General features: G+C 37.8%; 1 protein-coding gene across 5 annotated transcripts in view; it reads left to right on the forward strand.

Moving 5' to 3' along the window:
• Positions 1-10,610, forward strand: part of SIPA1L2 (signal induced proliferation associated 1 like 2) — a 138,749-nt gene extending 128,139 nt beyond the window's left edge. For 3 of the 5 annotated variants that reach the window (XM_080584378.1, XM_080584377.1, XM_080584379.1), the window contains 3 exons: positions 5,583-5,706; positions 8,399-8,480; positions 9,359-10,610. In XM_080584378.1, coding sequence (XP_080440504.1) covers positions 5,583-5,706; positions 8,399-8,480; positions 9,359-9,505 — 353 coding nt within the window. In that variant the 3' untranslated portion in view covers positions 9,506-10,610. Of the gene's footprint in view, positions 1-4,579; positions 4,634-5,582; positions 5,707-8,398; positions 8,481-9,358 lie in introns of all 5 variants that reach the window. The other 2 variants (XM_080584376.1, XM_080584375.1) reach the window with 1 other exon arrangement.
• The last annotated feature ends 10,910 nt before the right edge of the window (positions 10,611-21,520 follow it).

Genomic DNA, 21,520 nt, shown 5'->3' on the forward strand with positions numbered 1-21,520 from the left:
TACATATAATATATATATATATATTGATAACTTCGACATTTTGATCAGTTCAAAATCCACATGGGTCTTGCAGTCCTTCGTTTGTCTGTCTTAAAATGCTGTTGTATTCTGGTTAATATTATATATAGCCTTTTGAGCTGTTTGTTGGAGTTAGTTGAATGAAGAATAAAATACAGTAGTAACATTTTTGCTACCATCATCTGTGTTCAGAATTTATTCATGGATGTAATGAGAACAGGGTTCTCACTTTAGCCTAACTCTCTTCCCCCCACGCCTGAACAGTTGAGGAGTTTGTTCATTAATTAATATTATAATTAATATTAGCCTTTATCCTACCGACACCTTGATCTTATGTAGAACAGCAGTTTCTAAACTGGTCTGCAAGGGTGGAGTAAGTGTTTGAGGGACAGAATATGAGGCAGTCATAACTGATTTAATTGAAAGTGTGATGATAATGCTTTTTTTACTTTGTGAGGATTTCATTTTTAATGCTTTGCTTGGCAAGAACTTCTGTGGGAAGCAGAATACTTACTTCAAACTCTTCTTGAAAATCCACTGTTATGTGGACGGGTCTCTGAAGTGCAATGAAGAGTTGTGCAGGGGTTAACTCCCCAAGCTCCAGAAGCTGCATCTGTAAGAGGTTTTGCTTGAGCTGTTTCTGCTGAGGGTCAATATCTATAAGCTAGAGTTCAGTGCAATGTTGTTTTAAGTATTTGCACTGCCTTCCATTGCAGGACATAGATTTGATCCTGATATTTATCCAGAGATGATTTTCAGAATTCCTGCGGTCAGTTGCAAGGGGTATCCTTCAATTTCTTTCATACATGGATAGGCTACTTCCATTCCTGTATTTTATTTTGGTAGTAGCTGCAGAGAGACAGGGGAGCAGTTGACATGCTGGCAGTTGATTGTGGTAATATCTTTGTATCTATCCCTCAAGCAAACAAAAAAAATAGAACTTCATGTGACTGTGCATCAGAAGAGAAAAAGGAGGGTTTAGGGAGGGCAACTGAAGTGAGAATATGAGTAAGAAACAGAAATAAAGTAACTTTTTGAACTGAGTAAAGATAAAGGTACGGGGATTTACAGAATAAATTTGAAAGATGAATAAGAAAAAGGAAAATCTCAGAAAAGAATAAAGAAAAAGGAGAGAATATGTTGTTTGTTTTGTTTTCTAATTCTGTTTTTGTATTATCCTTCGGGTAGATCCACAAGTTAGAAAAGAAGGACAGGTTTTCAATGTGTTGCTGATGGCTAATTTTGGCTAATGATGTTTGCTGATGGCTAATTTTGGATCTTTTAAAGGACTTGTGGAACAAAAAGTGAAGTCTTCCTAGATGTCTACTTCTGTTACTGTCGTTATAGAAAAGGGTTGACCCAAACATAAAAATTATTATGGCAAATAGAACTTTTTACTATTTTTGTTACTTTAAGCTGGTTGTATTCTGCTTTACAAAGAATAGTGTTTTGTAAATCATATTACAGGAATTAACAACCTAAGAAAATCCTTCTGATATCTCTAATTTAGTTCATTGAAATAGGTGGTTTCGCTTTATGATTATTTTCCAGGTTATTTTTATGAGCATCTGCTAGCCACGCCAATCAGAGTGTAGTATTTCTTAATGCCAGTTTATCTTTGCAGAAACATCTGTGCTACTATAATTAATATTATTTTAATATTTCCATTTAAAAATCTTTGTAGCTTAATGCGAGTAATGCTACACAGAACATAACGAGAAAGAAGTGAAGCATTCAACAAGAGAGAATTATTTTAATAATAATTATATTTTAAATTGTTAGATAAATAAAATACTCATTTAGCATTTGGTAATTTTTAATGCATGCCTGTGTAGCTCTGTTTTGCTTCCATGCATATGTCAATGTATGTGGATAACCTTAGCTTTAATAGTGAAAGGGATGCTTCATGCACTATACTTATTTCAGCCTTTTGTGCTTTGCAGTACATGAAAATGTCTGGAGTTCTTTCCTGGCCTTTGTTAGTGGGCTGAAACTATGAAAAATCTAGACTGAAATTCTGAGTGGCTACAGCTGTACAATTCTATTACCTGAAAGTCAGATGCAGCTGTTGCCTCATCTTGCTAAATCAACAGTTGCTTAAGCTTTTGTACAAACACCAGTACATTTTGTGGAATGATAGAATCACAGAATGGTTTGGGTTAGAAGGGACCTTAAGGATTACCCAGTTCCAACCCCCTGCCACGGGCAGGGACACCTCCCACCAGACGAGGTTGTCCAAAGCCCCATCCAGCCTGGCCTTGAGCACCTCCAGGGATGGGGCATCCACAGCTTCTCTGGGCAGCCTGTGCCAGGGCCTCACCAGCCTCTGAACGAAGACTTTCATGCTAACATCTAAACTAAATCTTCCCTCTTTTAGTTTAAAGACAATACCCCTTGTCCTATCACTATGCTCCCTGATAGTTATTTCCCCATCTTTCCTGTAGACCCCCTTTAGTTACTGGAAGGCTGGTACAAGGTCTCCACCAAAGCCTTCTCTTCTCCAGGCTGAACAGCCTCAACTCTCTCAGCCTCATTTTGAGACTATTGGAGAACCGTTTTCTCAAACAGTTTTCTATGCATGGGTCCTTTGTATGGTTTGGTAAGAATGTCCCAGATAAAATTAGAGCTCTGAGATTTTAGCATGCACATACCACTTGAATAGGAGGTGTCCTCATAATTTGGAAGAAGCAGAACTTATACCTACAGTATCATAGTCGGAAATACCCTTGATTATTCTATCAAAAAATTAACTGTCAGCAAAAAGTAGCTTTGATTTCATTTTTGTGGATAGAGTCAAGCCAATTCTGTTAAGAACATATGAAAACAGAATCAGTTGGGAGATTTTGCTCTTTGAAGCACAAGTTCAATTTTGACCACAGTTGAGCTTTAAAAGCATTTCTGATTTAAATAGTGAACTGCTGAAACTATTGCTAGGCATGAATACTTGTGTGGAGATCAGTGAGATGATATAGTTATTAAAAATAAAAATATCTTTTAAAGTGCTTGAAAAGTATTCAAAGGAAAAATATTTTGCTACTCAAGGATCTTGTTGATGTACGAGTTGTTACAAAAGTTTTTGTCACAAACTTGTTCAGAGAATGATTTTGACGCTAACCAGGCTTTTGAAAATTAAGTAGCTGTTCTTTGAAGAGCAACGCAGGAATTTACATAGTATGCTGTGTGTTTGGAGACTTTCTATTTTTTAATGGCCATGTAGTGACTTGTTCCTCACCTGAGGAATATAATATGGTTTCAAGTTTTATAAAGATAAGAATTTCTGAAAAATCTATGATGTAAATAGAAAAGTTTTAATAATTGATTTCCTATTCTAAGAGTTACTATTTTTAATGACCTACAGTTGAAGTTCTTTATGGAATATACAAGGAAGAAAGAGTCAATCTACACATTAAGCTTCATTGCAAGCACCCATGTTTTTGTATTTTTGTTGTGTAATATAAAAATATTTTAAAATAATGGGTTTTAAACTTGTGCGGTTTCATTAACAGCTGCATGCATCTATTTTTACACCTGCTTTTATCCATCAGGAGAAAGATATTTTCCTGAATAAACTGACAAAACATATTCTCAGCTGACAAAATACGCCAGACAAGTGGCCGTTCTCTTTAATTAGGCTTACTCCGCAGTGGAAGTAAAATTCATGTTTTTATGTTACAGTAGAATTGCCTGTGAGATGCAATGTCACACATCACGTTATTTGTGCCCATAGAAAAAATAGCAACATAACATTTGTTGCTGACTTTCTTTTCTTCTGTCAAAAGGTAATGAAAATGTGAATACCACAGAAGTGAAATTGATTATTTGATATGTACTTCAAACTTATGACCCATACCCTTGTCAGGCTGATAGTTTTCAAAGCCTTGTTTCTAGCGTACATATTGTGTTCAAGTTGGGAACCTAGTTTATCTATACTAATTAAATCTATCCCACTTAATATGTTTCAAATTGATCGTGTTTAAAATTATATTCTTACTTTATTGTCAACACATGAAAAAATTGTGTTCATATTTGCCAAAGCCTAGTCAGAAATAAGGATAAAATCGGAGGAAATGATCTGTGGTCTTTAAAATTGGGTAAACGATGGCATCCAATTTTTCTTCCTTATGTAATAAAATGAACTGTTACTCTTTGCTATTCCTTTAAAAAATGTTCATTAAGAAATGCCTTTGAACAGTTTTCTGCTGGCTTCCTATTTTCATTTGGTACAAGTATTAAAACAAATTTTTCTTCCTAGTTAAAATGGTGTGGCCTGTATTTGCTGTTTAGGTTCTTAGGGTTTGGAGGATTGTCTCTTTGTGTGTCGTGCCAAATTGTCACGCTGTGTGTCACAGTACTGAGTATTATTATTAGAGACACTGGGTGTGCCATCTCATGCTTTATTGTAATGTTGGTGTTGTGTAAAAATGTTTTTGCAAGGCTGGTGGTGAGAGCCAGCATGAGTTTCCCTGGGAGTATTCATCATGTGAACTTTACATAAGGGCCACAGCTACTTTAGTGGAGATGGACTGTCTTGTTTATAGGAACATTCTAAATCTTATTCCAGGTTTTGACTCAGATGAAGAACTTGGGCCGTTCTGTCATCACACGCCGTTTCTAGGTGATGATCTGGGATTGATGACTTTTACCTTTTGTAAACTTTCTTTAATATTTCCTATGTTTGCACGTTTGCATGACAATGCAAGCTTTGGGTCTGTGGGGTGGTAGAGCAAGGGGACAAAGGGCAAGGCAGGCATGTTGTCACCTGAATTTATACAAACCTACAGACATGGATTTTGTTTGACAGAAATAAGTTAAATTGATCTCCACGGAATACGGATGTTTTTATAGAAGACAAATTAAATCCTAATGAATGCATCATTTACTCCCATTCTGTGCAATGATGATCTGCATGGCATAATTCTATTACGTGGTGACTGATGTATTTTGGCAACCACACTGTATATCCATAGGTAATTATTTAGATGCTTGTTAGATTACTTTCTAGTGGAATCCAGTGCAGGTAATAGTGTGCCTTGGTAATATATATAACAGAAACCTCAATTGATTAAAAACTAATATGAATTTGTTGCTTTTTAAGTATGCAGATGGCCAATAGGTTCTGCAAATGCTTGAGACTATAGTAAACAGTACAAAATGGTACAAAATGAACAGTGCAGATTTCTGAGGAATCTGAGGGCTTTAAGTCCATGGAAAATGCAAATCTTTTCATTGAATTATTGTCATTGGTTGTGGCCCTGAGTTCTCAAGCTGTTTTTTGTGGATTTCATCAAGACCAATTTACTATTCGTATCAGCCTTAACTGGTCCAAACAAATATGAGACACAAAAAAATTGCTTTGAGGTTGCCTTTGGATGCAGATGTGGGGAAGCCAACTACTTGGAATATACTTTACATCTGCTGATTGTATTCGAAGCTGTGATGTAGAAACCTACATCCTGTTGTCGAACTGAACCAGGATACTGGCTGTAATACAGCCTTTTATTTTATATATATTTATATATCTAGCTTTAAACATATCCTTATCTTACTTTTTTATTTTTTTACAGATCAGAGAGTAGCATCTTTTTGTACCTTGGATGATATGCAGCAAGCTCAGGGCTTGGAAGGAACACAAGAATTACCTTTGGATGAGAGTCCCACAGATGGAAAAGATTTCCTCGAGGCTACTGGGTATGTCAAAATTAAAGCATGTTTCTTAACACAACAACAACAAAAACCACTGATTTTCTCCTAATGTTGCATGTTACGTGGTGGTGAGAGTTCTTTCTCCCTCTTCCTTCTTGTGATAGAGGTGATACAGGAAAAATATATGTAGGACAGAGGTTCCCATTACTGTTGGAATATAACACACACTCCCCAGAACAACAGAAAGAAAGCGATGCATGTCCTTTTCCCTAACTTTAATGCTGTCAAAGGGAGGGCATGTAGAAGGAAATGGAAAGACATAAGTGGACAAAATGGATAATTTGGGCAGCCAAAAAGTGGAGAAAAGAGAGGAGAGTGTCAACACGTTAATGTAAAGAAAGAAATCAGAAGAGTATAGAAAGCAGAGTACCACTGCTCTGAAAATGTGCAGGTTTTAAAACTAAATGTACTACATTTAAAAAAACCTTCCCATTTTTCTGTCCTCTGTATAAGGAGAATGGGTAGGAGAGATTCTTGTTCAGGTCAGTGTTCTAGAATGCTGAAGTGATTCTAATGTTACATTTGATATTGATATGTTAGGGATGAACACTGCCTTTTCAGAATGTAGTGATATAGTTTATCGTATGATCTTTGGATATAAGAAGTTTAGTTTGGTTGAAACTGTTTGAAATTAGCACATTGTATTTACAAGACCCGAGGAAGAAAATAAGACATTGGATGGAACTGTCTTGGTCCAACTACTGGTTTATGGAAGTTAAGAAAGCTTTTTTACTCCTATTCAGCTGACAGATATTGCATATAGGGAATTGACAAGCTTTTTAACATCAACAATCCACTCAGTGACACTGTCTTGCATAATATGTTCCATAAATAACTAAAATCCTAACAATTTTACAGTCCTAATTTAGATTGTGAAGCTACTGGACAGAGTCCAGTTCGTCTTTGAGTCTCAATCTACCAAAGCAATCTGTGTGTAATGCACACTACTTTGCTTGTGTGAGCAGCAACTTAGTCTTTCCATAAGTATTTTTGCTATTTATATGATCATAACAGGAAACTTAGAAACTATGTAAATGTGTCTTACTATTTTATTTCAAAAAGCATGATGTCAAATTGTCTGTATGCATGTTTCATTGTTATTCGATGGCAGACTGATCACACTTTCACTTTACTTTTGAAAAGTGTTGTTTCTTGGAACCAACCTCAGACCAGTTCCATCTAGGAAATTTGTAGTATAGCCAGATAAAGCACTGTCATGAGAATAGTGCGGAGTGCAGGTTGATGCAGAGTTTAAGTCAATTAACCTGCACTGATCTATTGCACCTGAAAGCCAAATTTTTCACGGTATTTCTCCTATACAGTAATAGTTTATTTCTTTTTTTCATCTGGATAGAACTGATGACAGGAGCTCAGCTCTGTAGTATATAACATCCTTATCTGCAGCAAACATCTCAGACCTTGGAACTTACCTTTTGCAATTGTTCATGTTCAGGGAAAAAATGCTACTTGCAAATCCATAGTTTTTCATTTACACAGAGAGAAATGAATCAAGAGAATCTGTAACTGAAAACTGTGGGAACTGCCCAAATTCTTCATACCCAGTGGTCTGTGAGAGGATTAGATTATCTTTTTTTTTTTATCCCTGTTTTTTCTGCTGTGGGAAGTATACTTGTTTTAAAAACAGAGGGATTGAGGAGCAAAGTCTGTCAATTAGCACACCTTAGAAGAAAAACATCTTTGATTAGTTTTGCTCTTCAGCTGCAGGAGTGGAAGAACAGGAAATGGAGGAAAAAGAAAGCTTTTAGTCTTCTTGCTTGTTAGGCTATCACATTATAATTTGAAGCAATTTTACACAAATTAACTTACATGGTTAAACGCATTTATTTCAACGACTTCTAAGTCCACATTTTTTACCAGCCAAGTGATCAATAGCGTTTAAAAGACTTTTAAAAAAGATGTTCCACTTCAAGCATGGGCAAATCTGTCTGATTTTTGCACTTGCATGAAACAGCTGATTCAGCTCTTAATATAAAGCTACTCTCTCTTCAGATTCTCTCTTTTAGACAAAGTAATTCACGTTACGGCTAATTTCATCTATAACGTATGTGATACTGTCTCCCACAGTGCTTGTCGTCATACAGGAAACAGAAGCTATTCTCAGTATTTTCCTTCACTCATGCATTTGATTAACCTGTGGCAATATTTCATATGTTTTGACCTTTAAGCAAAATATTTGTCTCTGTAAAGCTGTAGGTTTATCTTTTACTGGAAATGACACAACTGCAGACCAGACAAAAGAATTCTAACAGCTCTTTTGGTTTACAATAATTACTGCTGCAGCTTGCTTCAGATTAGTACAGTCCTTATCTGAAAGCAGCTTGTTAACAAATGTGCTCAGCACAACATTTAGCAGCAAGTTTGACTTGCACTGTGAAGGTATGTGCAAATAATACCTACATTCCTTCTTAAAATTATTTTAATTTCTTCTAGGTTTGCATGTGAGGTTGTCATATTTCAGATATTACAGCAATAGGTTTATGTTCTGGTAATAGTTTTCCACTACTGCTGTTTTTATCTTTAATTCCCAAACTATTCCTAAACTAATTTGTTTTCTCTGTTATTCCTGAAAGTCTTATTCTGCAAAAGCTGGGGGAGAAAATGGGGGAGAAAATTGTTTTTAAGTGACCTGGAGTGAAGATAATGGTTTACTTTATAGGGAGCATGCTCCAACTACTCTGACTGGAAAAGTTAACCAGCTGGAAGTGATCCTCCGGCAACTACAAACTGACCTGAGGAAGGTAAGAGATCATTAATGGTATTATTACTTTGTAGTTTTAATAGCTAGATTTCTATGCAGAGTTCATTAAAGGTTTGAAAAAAGTGCATCAGTTCAAATAGATAGCATAATGACAATTAATGAATAGTAGAGCCTCGTGGCTGATCAGAACACTGAAGTGCAGAAATTCCTGTGGGAATGGTTACACAGACAAGTTGCTATAAGGCTGACTTGTTTACAGGTCATTGACTACTCCAAAATAAAATTGTCCTACCTATAGTCATACCCCAGAATAAATAAGGTACTTTATCTCCATTTTATGGTACCTTGGATTTGACAAAGGATAGGGATATGCATGCAGGTTCTGTTTCTAAGCAGTTAACACTCTAGATTTGTCATCCTTGTTGCCTTGTGGTGTCTTGATCGTATGACAGTGAGTTGATTTGTCTCATTTGCTATCTAATTCCTGAACTGGAAACATTACCAGGACTGGTAGAAATGAGACTTGCATTTATTCAGAAAATAATCATTATAGGGAAGATTTTGAAAGTAGATAATTTTGTTTCTTCCTGGGCTCTCACATATTATCTGTAATACTCAAAGTCTTCTCATCCTTTTAGTGCTTGAAGTTTTTGTTAAATTGAATGAATTCCTAGAATTTTTGTATTGAAGTAGCATCTAGTTTTCTTTTTAGATTGCATTAGTTTCAAAACAACATACCCTAGAATGAATAAGGTACTTGGAGCATATTTTGGGAATCAGCTTAGAGTTAGTTGTCAGAATGGATTAGGGAGCTCAACAAAATATAACTTGTATGACTTGCAGAGAAATAATAGCAACAAAAAGAATTGCTCTAATCATGACTATTCGCTTTTTTCAATTTGTATCTTTATTAACCAGGAAAAACAGGACAAAGCAGTTCTCCAAGCAGAGGTACAGCATCTGAGACAAGATAACATGAGACTTCAAGAGGAGTCTCAAACAGCAGCTGCTCAACTGAGGAAATTTACAGAATGGTTTTTCAATACAATAGACAAAAAATCCTAATGGCTGGACCCCCTTCGAAAATACTTACTTGTAACAGCTGTAATGTAACAGCTGTATTTTTTTGATTAGCGGGATAATAATTTCACTGTGTTCACAATCCATTTTAGGTGTTTCTGCTACATTCTCTATCCAGCTTTATTCATTTGAAAAAGGGAGAACTGTGATAATCTGTCTTTAAATTCATATGAAGAAAGCAGAGAATAGCAGATATTTGTTTGTGTGAAGATGAATGTAAAAAAAATTCTTAGTGTCATTTTAGACATTTTTAGAAGATGCGCTGGCTAGGGCTTGCCTGAAGAGGAATATCTGGGGTTTTAGTTCCTTCATTTCAGGTGCGCTGGTGAAGATGTTAAAGCAATTTACATTAGCTTGGGCTTCAGTATTGTAAGATAAAAAGAATAACCAGACATATACTTTAATGTTTAAAAGGTGCTCTATTTTTTTGTATGTACAGTAGTTTTATTTCCACGGTCCACATTGTCATAGCAATAAGAATGGAGGTATAGTGAATAGTCAAAAAGCTGTGTTTATAAAATGTTAGCACTGATGTGTTTAACACTAGTTTGGATGCAGATACATTAGAGATTATTTATTTGCAGGAACAAATGGTGCCTGAATATAAACAGTGTTCTGATTTTCTAAAGATTCACATGCCTTGTAAATGGCTCACTGGGGTTAGCCCACTCCCAACTTCAGTTACTTTTGTATAGTTGATGTTCAGCTAAACAGTTATATTGCTTAACTATTGGAATCATGTATGGTGTGAGCCAGCCAATCAATTGTACAATGCCAAATTTGTTTATCTTTGTACAGAAGCTTTGATCAAGTGTCTTGTATTTAACACCTTTATTTAAGCTTATTTAACCTTAAATTGTTGATTTTATAAAGTTTGTTTTATCTGCACTATGGTGAGGTCAGTTGGTTGCAAGCTGTAATATTTTTAGCTTGCAAAGACTGTACTGAGGAGTTCTAGAAAATTCTAACAATTGGATGCTGCTAGTACACAATTGATTTGTTTGTATGCTTTAACATTTTTAACTGTTTAATTTGAAATGAACATACATCCTGCTTTTTTAATAAATGTTAAAAATCTAAACCTGAAAAATTATTTTATCTTGTATCATCTACAACCATTGTCACTAGCTCAGGTTTCCATTCAGCTCACCATCGAGGTTCTCAATCCGGAGACGGTCCAAACCCCTCGAGCAATCAGTCCATCGTTAACAATGAGGAATCGTCACCATTATCAAAGTGGATTTCTTTGATTTGGCCTATGCTATAACTGAGGAGGTAGCTTCACAGGTCAAGGAGCAAAAAGCTATTTCGACTGTTCACAGGCATTGATTTAGTGACCTATGAGAGAAACTGCTTTACTGCGGAATATGTTCTAAAGAAATATTTTTCAAAAGGTGTCTAGTTTTCGTGTATTATTTTACATTAATCACAACAGCAGATAGGTTGCCATCCTCTTCTATCTGCAATTGAAGATTTGATTGCAGTGTTAGCATATGTGAGATGTGAAAGCAGACTGATGATAGCTTTCACTGCTTTATTCCTCTTTTGCTACAGTTTTGTGTGTAGTATTGAGCTATATGTACTAAATCTACTCCAAAAAAGAAATGCAAGTTTACAAAATGAAATGAAGCTAACAAGAACCTTTGAAGTTATCCTTCAATAACGAAAAAAAGAAAATGGTTCCAAATCATGGTTGTATTCCAGTTTCCTTTCAGCAGCTAAATGCATACAGGCAAGCCTACAGAAAATAGTAGAATCGTTACAGTATATATTCAACTGATGCAAATAAAATTCTGTATCCATTGTTTGTTATATTGGCTAAGAAATGGTTCGTAAGTTGAACAAATGTCTATTCCTGCTATAATGATTGTTCTGAATAACTGCTCTTAGGAAAGGTTACATGGGCAGCAAATCAAGGCTTTGGTATTGTTATATTGAAATGGAAAAACCTTTGTATTTTTCATCAAAAACTGACTCTTATCTACCCAGCTATATCCATTAAGCTGTATTAACTTAGAGTAATTAAACATGGCAGTCATGTGTTACACTAGATTCTGATTTAAACACTTTACAAGAGTCATTAGCAAACCCATCTGGCTGGACACCTTGCCAAAACAGCAGTGCTGAACAACTTTAACAGTTTGTCTGTGAAAATGTTTCTGTGAGGACTGGCCTCTTTGAGAAGCTGTGCTAACTGAAATGACCTTCAGAATAAGCTTTTTTTTTTCTGAAGGAAAGCTATTAGATTTGTGTAAGAGTTTGTAGTCCAATATTCATTTCAGCATTTGTCTCTATCAGTTACTGAAAATAAGCATTATTATAATTACCTGTGCAGCAAGGATTGCCAGTAATTCTTTTTCTTCTTTTCCCACCAATAGAGACCACTTTGTTTACAAAAGCAAAAACTGTCTACAAATCTCTTAATGCCTTTGCTGACCACTTCCTCACAGGGGTAGTTTCATCAGGGGCATGTGATTCTTCCTCAAGTGGTTATCACTGTGGAACAAAGTTTTTCACCTGGCTGTTACTGTTTTAATGATGTTTGGATGCAATATTTATTACACACCATAATACAGGTTCAGGTTTGGCATAAGTAAAGTGCATTTAACTGGACATTTCAGTTATCTGATGTTTTAAGAATAATACTTGGAGATATTAATAAAAACACCTCTTCTAGACATGTGGAGGCAAAGGCTAAGTCTATGTTAGCAACTAGTGTGGAGCACTAGAAAAATTTAGTGTTGATGACCTATGCTTTGGGGGATGGGATGGGAGATCTGCCAGGCTCTTTCTTGTGCAGTCCCATGACTGGACAGCCTTTGGTGGCTGCAATCATACAGTAGGTGGGCTCTGGTTTAGTTTTATCTGGAAGGACGCCAGGCTCTGTGCAATAAATCCAATCCATATGAACCAAAGCACAGTAAGTGGGGAGGATTTGGAAATTTACTTCAAAGACGCTTTTGTGATCTGAACTTAAAACAGTAATATGGAAGTGTTTCAGATGTCAACAAAGTCTTACCAGCACAGCAGGCAATGCTGTGAAATACCAAGATGCAGAAACCAAACCAACCAGCTCAGGTATTTACTTCTGTAAAAGTGACAAACACAAACCATGGCAAGATTACCAAATGTTTTACTTCTGCCTTAAAAGTGGCACCCTGATTTGTATGTAGATCCTTATTGAAGGGATCCTTATTGAGACATTTCTCACGCTGTGGACTGCATTTTATTATGTATGTGCTTTTTTCTGAGACCACTATTACAAAAATCAGCAGTAATTTCTGCTATTTTTTTCTGTCCCTGAGAGCTTAGTTATTCTGTGCTTACTGTTAGTAGGCATGTGATAGCTTTATACAGAATCTTTATACATCTTGTGCATTATTTCATATAAATTCTGAACTTAGGTCATCTTTTCTTTGTGCCCCAAATCCAGTTGTTTTGGAAAGAAATGTTTAAGTTACTTGTAACATAAACATGCTAGTGTATTGTAGAGCAATTTCTTAGAATAACAATTGTCAGTCTGTAAAAACGTTGCTATATGTGTTACGATGTTGTTGCAGCAGTATTTCATGAGCTCTCTCAAATACTCTGAAATTAGACTTTGGTTCTGATATCTAAGAAATTCAGTGGAACCCTGGAATTGGTGTGTGATTTGAAAACATCTGAACCATTAATTATTGCCAAATAAGTTATTTGTTACCCCAGCTTCTCTCTTCCACAGCAAAGACTAGAAGGAAAAGAATGTCTTTTCAACTCAAAAGCAATTTTTTTTTTTCAGACAAAAGCTTGTTTCTGTGTATTTGGGAGCAGATTATGCAAACCGAGGGGGAAATGTGTACTTTAGGAATCCAAGAAATGAATTTGCCAGGAAAAATAAATCTTAATCTCAGCTCTTTTCTCTATGCAGACAGGTTGTGTTCATTTGATTCCCTACAAGGCCTTTATTTTTCTCTCTCCTAGCACATTCACTTGCTTTTCTCTCAAGCAGAATCCAATGGCACATGAGCCAGAAGGTACACATAGTGAGCTGCAATAGACCCCTGGTCTGGACAGTGGAGACAGGTTTGTGTGGGTTTAGACAAAGCCATAGAGAAGGAAGGCCTAAACATTTTTCAGTCTTTGCTCCTATGCTTCTCATAACAGTGGCTCTAGAAAAAGAAAGTGGTAGAGGTACATTCCAGCCTTGCAAAATGTAAATCTTTGCTCTCTTGCAGTCTCTTTAGACACTCGGTGTCTTACCACATCGCTAGCTTTATGAATAATTTTTGAGTCATGAGTTAAGCCACCAGTCAAAAATGTATATTTCTAAAATAACCGTATCTAGCAGTTTCTAATATCTTCATCAGGGAATCAATTAAAAAAAAAAGGGGGGGGGGGAGCAGACACATTTGCTTAGGTTTTCTTTTGGTTTTCCTTTCAGATAGGCAGAGAACATTGCTGGCTGTTGCACCAAATCATGGGGAAGTAGCAGGACCAGAGAGTGGAATGAGTGGGCTTAATTGCTCATACCCTTTCACTTTAGAAATCACTTGAAGGTATCAAACATTTCAGTGTTGGAATCTTATTTATCTCATTGACTTCTCTAGGGAAGTAATTTTATGCCCTTTGTTCCATTTTTCAGGCATGTGAGCCTTTTTCATCCACTAAGCATTGATATTGAAAGGCTTCTTTGCTATATAGTATCATAGAATTCATCTAGTAAAAGTCACATCGACCTTGTCCTAATTGGAACAAACTGAGGCTGATAGGTGAGTAATATGAATGTGTTAGTTTTGCAGAAAGGTTATAAATCTGTTTCATGGGTTTTTTTTGTTTTGTTTTTCTGTATTCCCGTTATAAAATAGCAAATCATTAAATCTCAAAGGCTGAAAGCCAGCAGATGGGTATTTTCTGACCAATGTCATAAAGCCCAAAAGATTATTGCATATTCTGTTGTATCAGTTCATGGGTCCTTGTGTCTGCAGAGCAGCTGGAAGCATTTTGCAATAAATCTGAGGAGAGATGATAGAGAGTAAGGAGGCAGAAACGTACCATGCCAGAAAGTGGGACATGCAAAATACACTAATAGTAATCCTCGGCAATATTTGAGTTGTGTTGTTAGTGATGACAAATGAATATGTCCAAAGACTAGAATTTTAATAAAACTATAAATATTCATGTATCTTGCTTATTTTTTGTAAAGCCACTGTTTGGAACATAGAAAACAATTGTCAGACTACCTCAAGAAAGAGTTAGCCCTGACCAGAAATGTGGGAGAAGGTCTGTAATATTCAGGCTTAATATCTGACGTGGGGTATTTGGTTAGTCTGAAATCTAAAGTGTTAGGAGCTCAGTCCTTTTCATATTTGTTTCTATTTGAAACTGGTGAAAATGTGTGACTATTTGAGTGACCAAAGCTATTGCTAGTAGGATAAATATGCGACACTAGGGTTGTCCAGGAATAAATACTAGTGTACCCATCTGAGGTTTTCATTACTCCTAATGCTATTTCAGCTCAGGCATAGCTTTGGTAGGTAGTGTATTTTTATGATTTTTTTGTTTTGGAAAGCCGAGAGATCTGCATTCTCCTCATCAAGGCTGTGTTTCTCTCTCTAAAGACATTCTTTCAAGATGATGGATGTTCCTTTCACAAACCCAAGACACGGTGTTTCTTTTAAACAATAAATGTTTCTTTTGTGTGTGAGAACAGTGCTCCAGGAAGTATATTTTTGCAATAGTGCTAAAAGCATGCAACTTCAAGCTGCTGGGCTCAAGTTTGTTCCCTAGTAGATTTCAAATGAATCTGTATTTGAAATTTATGACTGGTGACTATCTTTTGTCACATAGCTTCTAGATTTTTGGTCATCCCTTTGTCTGCTAAGAGCTAAGAGTTTCTCAGTAGCGGGTTCAGTGTAAATATGCACACAACAAAAAGCTACTTCAGACTTGCACTATCTTCGTTTTGTAGGAAATACAGTTTTTAAAGATACAAATATCCTTTTTTTTTTTTCTCCCCTCTGTGCCTTCTCCTGTCATAAAGCTCAAAAAGGAACTTGTGGATGGGTCAAGGTGGCTTGTCACCTAAACAATTCATAGCCTATTTGCTGAAATGTTTATGAGTATGGGACCATAAATATAATTACTAACTAATATAAAAACTGTTCAATGTGCTTTCAGTCAGCATACAGACCAGAAGCAACCTTGTTTCCAGTGGGGAAGATGCCATTTCATCAATTGCAGTCCACGTTGGCTTGGACAATAAGGAGTGAGTCATCTACCACTCAGAACGCAAACAATGGGCTCATTCCTATGTATTTTAATGTCACATAGCCACCAGCAGACATACATCATTTACCCAGAAATGCTCTAAATGGCAGCATTAAATTGGATTGTGTTTTGTGGGCGTGTGCGTATTGGGTGGCAGATTTCTTTGAAAATATCAGCAAATATGATTCAATTCCTCTGGTGTAAATCAGGTTTAATATCATTAAAATTGCTGAAGAAAGTAAAAGTGGGAAAAACAATCAGTCTCTGTCTGAAATGGTGAATTACATCCAGACCATGTTTAAAAATGAGGTCAAGTGATTAGACCAAAACAGGATCTGAAAATAAAATTGAAGCCTGTCTTCATTAACCATGACCTCAGTTGTCCAGTCTTTTGGCTCATTGATTTCTAATGTTAATGTGGTTTAAACATCTTACTAAGCTCTGGAGAATGTTCTTTCAACAGAACCATATCTATTAAATGAGTCATTTGCTCTTTAAAACTAGATAGCTTCGCAGCACAGCATGCAGTAAGCCTCCTAACGTCTCGCCAATTGTCCGGCAAGACAGTTGATATTTATGCTGAGAAACTTTAAAGGGATGCTGACAGGAGAATTTCATAATCTATAAATAGCCTTATTAAGTTTCATGTGTAGAATCCTCTTGGATACTTCAAGAGTGGATTCTTGCTAAGACTGTGTATAGGTACCTTTGTGATCTGTCCTAGTTTGTTATTGCAGAGCAGCCTGGAGTTGTTCAGCTGCTGATTTTTTTTGTTATAAAACAAGCATGAAATAGAAGAAATCTAAGATAAGGTGAAATGAATCTTCAGACTATCACAGATGAGCATTCTTTTTACACATTTTTATAACAGCATAGAGGTGCTTTAATAATCTTCACGGAGAGAAAAATAGAAAAATGACTAGGCTTGCATATTTAACAGGCCAGTGTATAATTCCTGAATGCTCCATGTGTTCTCTGTCAAGCCATGCAGACAGCAAACCACATTACAGTGAATGGCTAACAATATGGTGATAATGACTCGTCCAAATTTTAAAAGAAATGTTATGAATTTCCTTCATAAAAATCACTATTTTTCACCTCAAGGAAAATTCTCAGAAATACCCAAGCTGCATTTTTATTTAAATGACGTGGAAATGCTCACTTACTGTTAATGGTATGAAGCCCTTAGTCAGTGCTAGAATGAGACTGAGATCGCTGATATGTGCTGACAGAAAACTGAGATGCTCAGAGTGTAGAGGCAGATATACCTGCACCTTTTCCTTGAAGGGAATATGCCTGAAATATCAAAAGGGCTTCCAGTCAAATGCTTGATTTGATTAGAATAAAGATGAGAGCAAGGTAATTGCTGACAGGGCTACTCTGATCTTCTGAAGGAGACAGATTTTTCAATTTTTCTTTTTAATTTTCTGGTGTTCAGAAATAAATCTTTACTCTCTGTCCGCAAAGGCTTGTTTTTTCCTCTTGTTTGTACTGTGGAGCTTTGAGCAGCTTCCTGGACTGCATGGTCCTGTTTGACACCTGAGGAAACCGTGATTTTCCCTGGCACCCAATGGGTTATTTGTGAGTCTTTGTTACAGGCAAGTCTCCCATCCCTTTTGGGAGCCCCCAGCCAGCCTGCAGGCTCCCTGCTCTCTATTCCCCTACCTTCGTGGTTTTCACCTGCCCCGCGTGCTGCAGCAAGCTGCTTGCTTGCATGCCAGAGCAAAGCCGCCTTCCTTTCTGCTGTCCAGCTGTAGCCTTTTAAACTGTACCTAACACATAATGCACGTACAGTAAGCAGCGAGCAAACAAATAAAACTGATAGCATCCTTTCCAATTATCTACAAATCTTCTGAAAGATTTGCTTGTGGTCATATAATGATAACTCTGGAAAATCTGGTGTTGCCAGTACTTAAGTGCAAACTGTGGGCTGCAGCTGGAAATGCAGGAAATAAAGTGGGTTTGAAAAAATGTAAACAGCTTTGTCTCATTAAAGTCTCCTACAGGGAGAAGGAGCACAAGAAACTTTGGGCAGTTTGAAAGCCCTGACACAGTCTGAAACTTGACTGTAGAAATTTTTCTAGTGGCAAACAAATAGGTTCAGGATTCCTAGGTTATTTTGGAAGTAGCCGTAAGACTTTTGTTCAATGTGCACAAAGTTGCTTTTCTGGAATTCAAAAGCAGTTAACTGTGCAGCTAAAGATCTATCCCTTTGAAAGTATCTTTAACCCCCAGTATGTTGTATAAAGTATTGTAATGTCTGAAAAAGCCCTCCTCTATGAGCCTTGTATTGCTGGGGCTTTATATTCCAGCTCTGAGCAGGAAATATGGAGAACTCCCAGTTTTCAGCGAGGCTGGGTTTTGTTCACTTCATGTTATCTGATGACTTTAAACTTGCTAAGGCAACATTGCCGGAAAAGTAAACACTCTCCTTCATCTCTGAGTGAATGTTCTTCATTTGGCCTGCTCGGATTTGCAAGGCCCAGAGTCCATTTTTCATACATGCGTAGACTTTTTTGTTTCTCTGTGAGCAACCACATTTCCTTCTGAAGCTGTTTCAGTGACCGAGTTACTATGAATTAATAGGACTTATGATTTGTCACAGAAATGTTGGCTGGAAGGAATGTCTGGAGGTCATCCTGTCCAGCCTCCTGCACTACCTCCACCACTATACCAGGTTAGCTATGGCTTTGTCTAGCCAAGTCTTACAGACCTCCAAGGATGGAGATTGCACAGCCTCCCTGGGTACCTTGCCTTATCCCACAGTAAAATGTGTATTTTTATTTTTTTTTCCCTTAATGTCTGACCCGAGCCACAGTCTTTGGTCCTCGTCCCTCATTACCTTGTCTGGCACTGCCAAGACTTGGTCTGTTTCATATGTGCAAATACCCTATAAGAAGTTGTAGGCTACTATTAATCATCCCTTAGCCTCCTCTTTATCAGATTAAACAAGCCTGGTTCTCTCAGCTGCCCCTTTTTGGCCATGTGCTGAAGGCCCCCGATTGTCTCAGCAGTGCTGGGCTTCTCTCTCCCCAGTTTATTAAAATCCATCCTGTACTGGAAGTTCAAAACCAAACACAGTACTCCAGGTGAAGCCTTACTGGTACACTTAATTATCCCATATATCCAGGGGCATGCAGGGTAAGTGTAGTTTGCCTCCTTGTCCCAACAACCCAGACTGTCTTTGGAGATGCAGTAATTTTTTGTTACATCTGGCTATAGTTTGAGGACAGGAGATGCTTTGCTGTTTATGTCATGAGCGGGGGTGGTGACAAGGATAAAGACGTGCACAGAAGCACACATGCTCACGACAGACACAGAAGTGTTGGTGTTGGACAGAAGCTGAAGTAAAAAACACATACGTGCACCTTCTGTGAGACCCACGTAAGCTGAAAATCCCCAGAGGAGCACTGATAGTGAAAGGAAAGTAACCTTCTCTTTAGCTTAAGACAGTTTTCAAACGCACTGTTGCTAGTTGCTGCCAATCCAAGTGGGGTGCCGGGCAGCAGTCCTCTCTGTTGTTTTTCTGCTATAGTCTCAAGGAAGATCCATCCAGTGGAGCCTCCCCCAACCTGAACTAACAAAGTAGTTCCCTTTATAGTGGGAGAAGAACAGCAAGGGCTTGCAGAGAGTGCTTCACATGAAGGATATCGTGGAGCTCCCCTGGACTGAGCCCTCTCTCGGTGTTCAACCCGAAGGCAGCACTGGAGCTCAGGTGTGCTGCTGCAGTGCGGTCTGTTTTCGCGTGCTTTCAGCTGTTCCTTTCTTTAGCTGCCTGTAATGTCTAAACGAATGTTTATGAACATCTTGAGCAAAATGAGAAACACTCTCACCTGCTTTAGCGAGCAAGCAGGATCGGTGCTCAGGTTGTTTGAAGTCAGTGGTGCTTTGTGTTCTGTGCAAGGCAGGATCCCTCAAAGGAGGTTTTCATTTTGAGTAAATGGGAACAGGAGGTGTGAGATGCACTCACCAAACTTATCTTGGCTGGCACAAGTTTGAAGCGTTGTTGGATGCCTCAGTAAATAACATATGATCGTCTGGAAACAGGCTTTTATAACCAGGATTTCTCTCCTCTTCAGACAGGTTGTTATGAGGAGCAGAGGTCAGCCGGCTTCAAGCTGGTGTTAAAGTAGAATCAAGTAGAGGCACATAGAGTTTTTAATAAACAAAGAGTCTTTGAGTCTCATCTACCACTATGTTATTCTAGTTTACTTCTAGAGTAACCCAATTCAATTAACGTTAATATACTTAACATTAGCCTCAAACTAGAGCTGCTCATTGTTGAATCAAGCCCTGTGTTTAGATCAAGATGTAGAGAACTGTGTTTTTAAAAGTGCTGAAGTCTTTGTTTGTTTTGGAAGGTGTTAAAACATGTTAAAGAAAATTAGTTTTAGGCTGAATATTTGTATGACAAGTTCTGCCTACAGCAAATTTCTCTGACTGAGCTGCAATCTCTAAAAATAAGATTTAAAATGGGAATGTTTATGCAAGCCTTAACACTTGTGGTACCAGTGCATGTTGCCATAATAATAAGTGGAATAACAGAATGTCGTCAGATTGCATTGAATTTCTGACCTCTGTTTCATCTTGTGAGACAAATCGATCCTTCAGCATTAGGGCCACGAAGGTTCATCTGAATAGAAATGTTTTCCAGATATTTGTAATGAAATTCAATATGCTGAACAATTCAAGTAACCAATAAATACAGTCATTATTCTGATCAGTTTGAAGTGCCATCAGCAGCAAAGCATAAGAATCATCAAACAAACAAACAAGAAAAGGGAACAATAACAGGGATCTTTCTATGGCTTTATCTAACACTCCACAGCTGAAAGTTTCTAAAGAGCAAAAGCATACAAAACTTGGGTGCAGGAAATTAACTCCTGCAGTTCCAGAGAATGTTTTTTTCTAACATACTGGAACATTTTTGGGTTTGCCCTCTTCAAAGGGGGCAGTTAGTGGTCAGATGTAATAATTGTAGAAATAGTGTTAAGGAGAGTTACGCTTTCTGCTGCTGCAAGGGGAGCTGGTGCTTGAGGCCTCTCCCGTGGCACCGCTGGTTGTGTGGGAGGCAGGGGGAATGGGGAGGACTGTGATACATCAGTACATTTATGTCTCTGTGGCACCAACATACTGAATCACCTCTGGATCTTCTTCATACACTTTTGATCATGCTACTGGAGTTGTTTGGATCGTTCTTCAAGGTAATGGAAATTATGCTGGGGAGCAGAGCCAGGATCTTGAGAGCCAGAGTAGCTGGAAGAGCAACAGCTTTGCCTGCCTCTCCCTTGCTGCAGCCTGGGATACGTCCCAGGTTTGGAACAACCTGGGAGGCTTGAGTGCCTCGGCCATGGATCTTCGGAGAGGCTGAAGGTGCCTGTGACTGAGCCACCTTGTCCTGTGTACACCTGTGGAAGGGTTTGGCCGGGAATATGGTTATTTTGACTTGCTAACATGGGGCCATCCTTGGGGCAGGCCCTGCTGCTGCACTTGCTGGGTTCAGTTGCCTTTCTTCAGAGCCTGGGGAGAGCTCCGTGCATTTCCTAAACAGAAACAGGCACTGAAAGGCGCTGCCCTCTATCTGGTGGGAGAGAGCGTCTTTCCTTTGATGTGAACAGGTGCTGTAGCAGGAAAACTTGTCCAGCTCTGTGGAACCTGGAGTTTTGTAACTCCCTCCAGAAACCAGAGGATGGAGCATCTTTGGTTTTGGCAGAGCCCATAACCCTGGGTGAATGTACTGGTGCCAGACACTGG

This window comes from Anser brachyrhynchus, assembly GCF_964034855.1.
Source record: "Anser brachyrhynchus genome assembly, chromosome: 3".
In the NCBI taxonomy this organism is placed as follows: Eukaryota; Metazoa; Chordata; class Aves; order Anseriformes; family Anatidae; genus Anser; species Anser brachyrhynchus.